At 50.3% G+C, this 9964-nt stretch overlaps 1 protein-coding gene across 1 annotated transcript; it reads right to left on the reverse strand.

The window, feature by feature from the left end:
• Nucleotides 1-8697: 8697 nt before the first annotated feature.
• Nucleotides 8698-9684, reverse strand: LOC126231822 (uncharacterized). Its single transcript, XM_049942420.1, has one exon. The coding sequence runs from the start codon at nucleotides 9682-9684 to the stop codon at nucleotides 8698-8700; it is 987 nt and encodes a 328-aa protein (XP_049798377.1).
• Between the last annotated feature and the right edge of the window lie 280 nt (nucleotides 9685-9964).

Raw genomic sequence — 9964 nt, forward strand, 5'->3', positions numbered from 1 at the left:
ACCACTTTGGAGTTGCTTGACCCCATCCTTCACAGTGGGATACGACTCGCCACTGGAGCTTTCTGCACAAGCCCTGTCAACTTCATACTTGTGGAGGCTGGTGTCCTCCATTGCGGATCCGGTGCCTACGTCTACTTGCCACTTATCTGCACACGTTTGCAACTTGCCCGGGCATCCAAATTATCGGCACCTGTTCCCCAACTCGGTCGTCCATCTTCCAGAACGGCGGCCCTGGTCAGAGTGTACGATCGCAGTTCGCGTCCCGTCTCTCTCTCTCTCTCTCTGGGTTTCAGTTTTTACCTCTCCCAACTCTCTTTTGGGCCAATGTATGTATATCCCCATATTGTGTGCCCATACCATGCCTTCGTCTGGAACTGCCACAGGCCTGAACGACTCAGTCCGAGGTTTTTTGCCTCCGCTTTCTTTCCATCCTTGGCGCGTTTCACGGTTCTGATGTGGCCTATACCGACGGTTCGATAATTGCGGGCAGAATAGGTTATCATATTAATCTTGGGATCTTCCTGAACAACGCTCATTGCCGTCTGGCTGGAGTGTTTTCACTGCAGAGCTTGTAGCCATCTCTCGCGCCCTAGAGTATATCCGCTCCTGCTCAGGTGAGTCCTTCGTTATCTGTAGTGACTCCGTGAGCGGTTTACGAGCTATCGACCAGCGATTCCCTCCCTCTCGTCTCGTGATGGCTATCCAGGAGTCCCTCCATAATCTTGCCTGTTGAGCGACCCTGGGTCATGTCGGCATCCCGGGTAATGATCGTGTTGATGTGCTGGCCAAACAGGCTGTCGGTGCGCCGGCCTTGGGGATTGGCCTTTCGGATTGTGATCTCCAATCAGTTTTGCAGCAAAGGTCCTTGGTACCTGGGGTGTTGAATGGCGCACCCTGCCTTCACCCTACAGACTTCTGGTCGTCAAGGAGACTACAGGTGTGTGGCGCTCCTCCTTGTGGGCCTCCCACAAGGACTTAGTTGTTCTCTGCTGTCTATGCATTGACCACACCTGGCTGAGAGACGGTCATCTCCTGCGCCGCGAGGACCCACTTTTGTCGCTGTGGGTCAGTGGAACAAGGGATGGATGGCCTTCGTAGTCTGGTCCCTGCAACCCCCACAACCCACCACCACTACCACTACCACTACCACCACCACTCGGCGATGGCGCTTAGCATTGTGTTCACCCGAGCCGCTCATTTGTCACAGTCACGTGTATAAAATATACAGTTTACGTACCATACGCATAATAAGCTATTTTGCGCTTCCTTTTCATAAATTTCATTAATTCGTTTAGAGTGGGATGAAAACCGAGAAAAATGACAACTTAGTTCCTTTGAATAAAACAGGCAACCAACAGATGATTGCTTCCACATGCTTTGAACTAGCTCCACGTAATATCAAGAGTTCATTAATATTTCTACTGGTTTTGCAGATGTCCCGTTGTTTAAGTGAATAACAAATGCAGCATGAAATGTCTCCCTTCTAACACCCTCCCACGGATGGGAATGCTGGGTGGCATGTCTCACCACCCTCTGAGGGATCTCAATCTGCGTTCACTGGACTGCGCCCTGTCTATCTCATCCTGTACCAGGCTTGGATGGTACGTAGACCACGGAATAGGACCACTCTCTTCCAGGGTCCTAGGGTCTCTGTTGCTGCTATGGTTCACCGACGTCTTACATGTGCCATCCTTGCAGAGTTCAAGGGTGCCACCGTCTTTTACACTGATGGTTCTAAGACTACTGATAAGGTGGGATACGATTTCACGTCTCCTACCAGCTTCGAGCACCATTTGTTGCCAGGTTCATGTAATGTATTTACAGCATAGCTTCTAGCCCTTTACAGGGCGCTTCTTATTGTTTCTAAGGGTCCCTCCATAGTTTTTTAATTTGTCCCGACTCCATGAGCAGCCTTCAGGCTGTCGATTGATGCTACCCTCATCAACCCTTGATCTCTGCTATCCAAGAGCTTCTCTCTGCCCTTGAGCATGCCGCCTGTTCAGTTGTCTTTCTCTGGGTCCCAACTCGTGTGGGAATACCAGAGAATGAATTGGCTGAGCGTTTGGCTAGAGATGCAGATATTTACCCCTTTTCCTTTCATGATTCCAGCTGCTGATATGCAGATCTACATGAAAACTCTCTTTGCCCAACAGTGGAATGTCATCTGGAGCACTAATGCTCATACCCCCCAGCAGGTTTGGGGGTAAGAATAGGCCCGCAGTATTCCTGCCTGTCGTAAGAGGCGACTAAAAGGAGTCTCAAACGTTTCGGCCTCAATGTGCTGGTCCCCTATGGGGTTTGACCACTCCATTTCAAAATTTTCTGTTAGTGCGTACCATTTGAGGAAGTACGCCTTATGTGGTGCGTTCTATATCCATCTTGCCCTAAGATCTAGCATATTCGCTACTGACATGGAGTTGGACTTACACTGAGCTTCCGGCCACATCACCTGCAGTGTGATCCGGGTAGCCTACATTTTCTCCATTGTGCACTTCCATCTTTGCTCCCTTTATTAATGGATATTCGACACCCAACAACCAGCACGGTAACCAGTCCGTTGTGGTGGGGTCGTCATTTACCCTCTTGGTGGTAGCCCCCCTGACTACACAGGGATCGCACTGCGGATGCCTGAGCTGCTACCTCCCCACGTATGACGAGGAGTAGATGCCTATCCCTCTGGGGCATCGGGAATCCCGGCAAAGGCCATCTTGCCAGGTGGTCTTTGCTGTGGCTGGGTGGCGCCCATGGGGAGAGCTCCTGGTCGGAGTGGGTCGTATCAGGGGGATGACCCGCAACGAAGCCTGGTACATCATCTCTCGCTGGTGGACCTCCACCAGCAGTCTCTAAGCGATCGAGGTCTAACCTCATCAGGAAGAAATTTGATCAGAGATCATTTCCGTCCCTGGCCACTTCATGGGAGGAACACATGGCTAAAGACAGCAGTGGAGATTACTCACCCCGGTACCTTTTCTGTACGCGGGTTGATGGTGAATCTTTTATGCCAACCAAGCCCCAGTATTTTGTGGAGCATTTAGAGGACAAGTTCGGGGAGGTGGAGGGCTTGTCCAAAATGCACTCAGGGTCAGTACTCATCAAACCAACATCATATGCCCAGTCACGGAGGTTGCTCGCTTGTGACAAGTTGGGGGATGTTGCTGTTAGCATCACTCCCCATAAGTCTCAACATGGTCCAGGGTATTATGTTCCACAGGGATCTTCTTCTGCAGTCCGATGATGAACTACGCTCCAACCAACAACGACGGGGTAATCACTTCGTCCGACGGGTCCATCAGGTCAGAGGGACAATCAGGTAGCCACCGGTCTCTTAATCTTGGCCTTCATCTTGGCCTTCGAAGGTGATGTTTTACCCGAAAAGGTAAAGGTGATGGTTTACTGTTGTGATATGAAGCCATATATCCCTCCTCCGATGCAGTGTTTTAAATTCTGGAATTTCGGGCACATGCCATCTCGCTGTACTTCGTGCTTCACGTGTAGAGATTGTGGACGTCCATCGCATCCCAATACTCCATGTGCTCCGCCTCTCATCTGTGTTAACTGCGGAGAACACCATTCCCCCTGCTCGCCGGACTGTAGGATATTCCAGAAAGAAAGGAAGATAATGGAATAAAAGACCCCGGACCACCTGACCTAAACAGAGGCAAGGCGGAAATATGAGCGGCTACATCCTGTGCCCATGACGTCTACCTATGCCGCTGCTGCAACACTGGTTCGAACCTCTACAGGGTCATCACCTACAGTTCGATGTCGGCTCTGTCAGAATTCACCGGTCCCCTTGGTTGTGGGAGCACTTCACTCACTGTTGCTCCTGCTCCATCTACTTCAGGAGCAACACCACCCAAATCACCGGGGACATCTGTTCCCCCTTCCCAGCCGGAGAAGCGTGAGCCTTCTTCGGCCCCTCTCGCCCGGAAGGGGTCCCTTGGGGCCCTCCCATCCCAGGCTTTGCCCAGTGCCAGAACGGACACCCGCAAGTATCTCAAACAACCACCAGTCGCTGGTCGTAGGGCGTCATGGTCGTCTTCAGTCCCGGAGACTGACCCAGTGAGGCCCTCCCAGCCAGAACCACCTAAGGCACAGCGCGCAAAGCAGTCCAAGAAAAAGGCTCCCAAGCATCCTGACATTGCGGTGGCACCTGTCCCACCGCAACCTTCTCACTCTGTGTCCGAAGATGAGTTGGAGATTCTGGCATCCGCTGAGGACTTACGACGCCATCAATTACTGGCTGCTTATGCTGCCCATGTTTTTAGCTTGCCCGGTCATCCAAATTACTGTGTCCTGTTCCTGCAGTCAGTCGTCCATCTGCCAGACCGTCGGCCCCGGTCGGGTTGTCCGATCGCCGTACGCATCAAGGAGCTTCTCTGCTGGCTTGGGTTTTTCCCTGTTCCACCTCCTTTCCGGGCGCCTCTGCATACACCCCCGTGGTGTGTTCCTCGCCCTTGCCTTCGGCTCGACTTGGCACAGGGCTCGAAGGACTCGGTCCCTCCAGAGGCCTTCCGCCGCCGCTTTTATTCCATCCTGGCCACGTATCAGGGCTCTGGAATTGTTTACACCGACGGTTCGATGGTTGCTGGTCGTGTCGGGTATGCGCTAACTCTAGGGGACCATTCTGAACAACGGTCCTTGGCGGCTGGCTGCAGCGTTTACACTGCTGAGCTAGTCGCCATCTTTCGAGCCCTAGAGTATATACGCTCCTGCTCAGGTGAGTCCTTCGTTATCTGTAGCGATTCCCTGAGCGGTTTACGAGCTCTCGACCAGTGTTTTACTCGTTCTCGTCTGGTGATGGCTATCCATGAGTCCCTGCATACTCTTGCGCGTTGCGGCCGCTCTGTGGTCTTTGTGTGGACCCCCGGTCATGTCGGTATCCCGGGCAATGAACATGTTGACTGCCTGGCGAAAGAGGCCACGAGACAACCGTTTCTGGCTGTTGGCCTCCCAGATACTGATTTGCGGGCAGTCCTCCGCCGAAAAGTTTTTGCGCTTAGGGACGCTGAATGGCGCGATCGGATCACGCCCAATAAACTCCGTGCCATTAAGGAGACGACGACTGTGTGGCGGTCGTCCATGCGCGCCAACCGCAGGGACTCAGTCGTCCTTTGTCGGCTCCGCATTGGCCACTCGCGGCTGACACACAGTTATTTACTGCGCCGGGAGGACCCTCCTGTATGTCGCTGCGGGGCGGCTTTGACAGTGGCACACATTTTGTTGGGCTGCCCCCTTTTAGCTGTGGTCAGGCAGACATTTGCGCTGCCTGATACGCTCCCTGCCCTTTTAACTGATGACCCTGCTATGGCTATCTTAGTTTTGAGTTTTCTTGGGCAGGGGTTTATCATTGAATCTGAGTGTTTGTTTTATTTTATTGTTTAGTGTTGATTCTGGCCTTTGGCCTACAGTTTTTGAACTGAGTTTTTAATATGTTCTCGGTGGGTGGCTTATCCTTTATCTCTATGGTCGGCCAACCACCTTCACACTCGGTGTGATTTCAATTTGTTTCGTCTGATCTCTGAGTCTTTCTTGTCCTGTGACGTCTGCCGTCTTTCCTGTTGTTCGTTGTTATTCTCATTGGGTGGTTTTAGTTTTTTGGAAAAAGGGACCGATGACCGTCGCAGTCTGGTCCCTTTAATCTCCCAAACCAAGCAAACTGTTTTGTCGTTCACGCATTGGCCATACCCGGCTCACCCATAACGACCTGACCCCCACAATGTGATTGAGGTGTCAGACTGACGATATCTCACATATTGGTGGCTTGTCCCCTTCTTTCGACCCTTCGTGCTAAGTATAGTCTTCATGCTTCCTTAAATTTAATATTAGCTGACGAACCATGGATGGTTGACGTGTTCCTCGGTTTCCTCCGTGAAAGCGCTTTTTATTTCGAGATATAATATTCTCCTTTAGTCTTGGAGCAGGGGCGGGTTGTTTGTGATTGGGACTCCTTTTGCAGGAGCCTTCACGGTCTGTCACCCCATGACTGTCCCACCTTTTTGCAGTTGTTAGATTTGGTCTTACTTTTTATTCTTATACTGAGTCTGTTCAGTGTTCATTCTTACATTATTTGACTCCTGTGATTGAATCCGTTCATTTTCAGTGGATTCTTTTTTTTATGTACTCCCCTTTGGAATCGTGGGACTGATGAATTCGCCATTTGGTCCCATACTCAGTCAAATGCAGCATGAAAAGAAATCTCAGTAGTTGGTGTTGGTGATCTAAGAGTTAAAATAATGAAATAATTCAATGATCAGTATGCATATAATACATAAATGAAAAATTTTATTGTGAAACAGCTCTTCCTGACATGGACATCATTTCAACTGTACCAGCTGAGTGTCACAATTAAGTCTAAAGAGGACAACCTGAACCTTGTTGCAACATATAAATGTATGGTGTAACAAAGCTGTCACAGAAAGTATGTTGCACACCATTTCCTGGTCTGTTGTCATCCAATTTTGCTTGCATTGAGGCAAGTCCGTTATCCATCTTCTGTCTTTGGCTGTCATGGAAATCCTTTTGTGACGAGAGGATCCCTCACCCATGGTATTAGTTTGTAACGGTGCACCACATACAGTGGTGGAGCTCAAGCAAAACTGTCATACAGGCCAGCACTTCTTTTCATTAACAGATTCAGAAAGCTTACAGGTTGCAATGTCCTTTGTGTATAAAATGCTGACAATAACCAGTATACAGATAATAAAGGCAGAACCAGCACAGGGTAGAATAACTGCTGTTACAGAGTTATCATCCACACTGTTGACTACGATAATATTTCTCTATTTTATGTTACTATACAATCTGATTATTCTGTGTCATTTCAGTCATAAACTGCCAAACGATGAGTCAATAGTGAGATAGTAATATCGGCCTTTGATATATGAGCTTCACCATCTTCAAGGACTAGTTTTTCACTACCGACCATCTTCCCTAAGAACACACACACTTCAGCCTTACTGCTGCTAATTACAGAAAAGTTTATAAATATTTTGTAAGATGTGAACTCATACTTATATCATTCTCATATCGAACAACAATTCTGAGTTCTTTTTCAAGACTGCTTTCAAGTGATGTGCCGAAATTTCCATAAAAAAACTGATGTCAAGAGCTTGAACTGAACCAGACAGACATTTTTGAACCTCTGAAGAGTAGAAAGCTAATTAGGAACCTAATTCCCAGTTTCATCAACACACAAGCAACGGATAAATTGTTCAGAATTCCGTGGGTAGCACGATGGGTTCGAGAAAATCTGCCGTTACCATTAACTCGACTAATACGCAGATTTGGTACCGCATAATTGTTCTTTCTCCTTGGCATCTTCTTTTAAAACCATCTTCAGACATGTAGCTATTCTATTCACTAACAATAACGTTGGGGTATATTCTTCTTGAGCAGTTAATTAAGACACTTCCTTAGAGGGCTTTTCTCCCGACGCATCTTCCGCCACATCCATTCCTGTGCGAGCGTGCCAGGAAATCATATAAGCAGAACCATGACGTACACATGATCCCTTCACAAGTTCGCCAATTTTATTGACACTATCAGACACCTATACTCTCCAAGCACGGCACTGGCTCCCAGATTCCTATAATAGGGTTACAATTTGGAATGAAAGTAGGTTTCTTAAACATTTCATGCAGATTTACGACGACTCACCTGGAACTTCAACGTCCGTATCACCACGGAACATTTCCTCGAAAGTGTGTAAGTCAGTCTGACTCTAGTCCGAATTACACAGCTACCTTGCTGAATTTATCTATTGTCCAGCGTTTTTAGAGACAACAAACTGATAATTCAGGTCTGAGCGACATTATCATATGCTTCGACGTTGTACTGTTCCTACTAGAGCCAATGAAGATCCTCGAGAGCAATTTGTTGCTAATCGTCAACAAAGATGAACGAGCTCACCTCGTCCCAGTAATCTGTAATATTTAAATCACGTTGTCGTAGATCAGACCGCAGTATGTCACTCACTGTGACTGTATCAGAACTTACTGCCGACTCCTGATACGTAAACGAACTGTCTTCGTACACAACGCTCATAGTGTGCCCGACTTTTAATTCAGCTGTGACGTGATCATTTTCTCCACGTTAGCTGCATAAATTAGTTCTGGAACTGCCTCAATTCCGTCTTCAGAAACATTAATATTGCCCTCAACGTCTGCTGCCCAAAGCTGCACTACAGTCTGTGTCGGTTTGCTGGGACTACCGCTGAATTACCAGTCTTCCTCTGAGGTTTCTTGATCAAACAGGTAACGTCAATTCAGATCAATGGCATGATTTTTTCTACGTTCCTCCGTCTGACGTCGTTCATATGGCCTCAGGCCCCCCGACAATTTACCGTATCGGAACATAGCATCCATGTGAAAAACTCCAACCTCTCTTAAACCAGTATCACCAAAAACCACAATTTTCATGACCTCTTTCGTTCCTGAATTATTCATTAAATTGCGGCCTCCCTCCCCCTCCCCCCCCCCCCCCCACCACCACGGATCGTAGCAGGGAGAACATAAAGTTCTTTAGCAGCTCCAGCTGCTGATTGCCAGTTAGATTCTCATTGCTGCCTTGTCTGTTATCAGTTGGTCTTCCCCCTATTAGACTGATTTCCCCTCTTCTGATTATGCTGTGGGTTGCTAATACTGCGCTGGTGGCACACCCTGTAAAGTTTTGAAATTGATGCCACGTTTGTCTCTCCTAATGGTTCCGAAGCTCTTTCCCTTGCCCGCCCTCTTTCCCTTGCCCGCCCTCTTTCCCTTGCCCGCCCTCTTTCCCTTGCCCGCCCTCTTTCCCTTGCCCGCCCTCTTTCCCTTGCCCGCCCTCTTTCCCTTGCCCGCCCTCTTTCCCTTGCCCGCCCTCTTTCCCTTGCCCGCCCTCTTTCCCTTGCCCGCCCTCTTTCCCTTGCCCGCCCTCTTTCCCTTGCCCGCCCTCTTTCCCTTGCCCGCCCTCTTTCCCTTGCCCGCCCTCTTTCCCTTGCCCGCCCTCTTTCCCTTGCCCGCCCTCTTTCCCTTGCCCGCCCTCTTTCCCTTGCCCGCCCTCTTTCCCTTGCCCGCCCTCTTTCCCTTGCCCGCCCTCTTTCCCTTGCCCGCCCTCTTTCCCTTGCCCGCCCTCTTTCCCTTGCCCGCCCTCTTTCCCTTGCCCGCCCTCTTTCCCTTGCCCGCCCTCTTTCCCTTGCCCGCCCTCTTTCCCTTGCCCGCCCTCTTTCCCTTGCCCGCCCTCTTTCCCTTGCCCGCCCTCTTTCCCTTGCCCGCCCTCTTTCCCTTGCCCGCCCTCTTTCCCTTGCCCGCCCTCTTTCCCTTGCCCGCCCTCTTTCCCTTGCCCGCCCTCTTTCCCTTGCCCGCCCTCTTTCCCTTGCCCGCCCTCTTTCCCTTGCCCGCCCTCTTTCCCTTGCCCGCCCTCTTTCCCTTGCCCGCCCTCTTTCCCTTGCCCGCCCTCTTTCCCTTGCCCGCCCTCTTTCCCTTGCCCGCCCTCTTTCCCTTGCCCGCCCTCTTTCCCTTGCCCGCCCTCTTTCCCTTGCCCGCCCTCTTTCCCTTGCCCGCCCTCTTTCCCTTGCCCGCCCTCTTTCCCTTGCCCGCCCTCTTTCCCTTGCCCGCCCTCTTTCCCTTGCCCGCCCTCTTTCCCTTGCCCGCCCTCTTTCCCTTGCCCGCCCTCTTTCCCTTGCCCGCATCTCACACCTATTCCCATTTAGACCTCTGTATATGTACTACCCAACTTGCACGCCGGTTTGAGTGGTATGCACTTTCTGATACATATTAGAGCGACCACTTCCCGTGTGTTATCCGTCTCCTGCATCATAACCCCTCTGTGTGCTGAACTAGTTGGAACATCTCCAAAGCAGACTGGGGGCTCTTCGCTTCCAGGGCGACCTTTCAGGATCAAACCTTCACAAGCTGCGATAGTCAGGTCGCACACCTCATGGAAGTCATTCTCACTGCTGCTGAATATTCCATCCCTCGCACTACTT

The sequence above is a fragment of the Schistocerca nitens genome, unplaced genomic scaffold (assembly GCF_023898315.1).
Source record: "Schistocerca nitens isolate TAMUIC-IGC-003100 unplaced genomic scaffold, iqSchNite1.1 HiC_scaffold_412, whole genome shotgun sequence".
Taxonomy (NCBI): Eukaryota; Metazoa; Arthropoda; class Insecta; order Orthoptera; family Acrididae; genus Schistocerca; species Schistocerca nitens.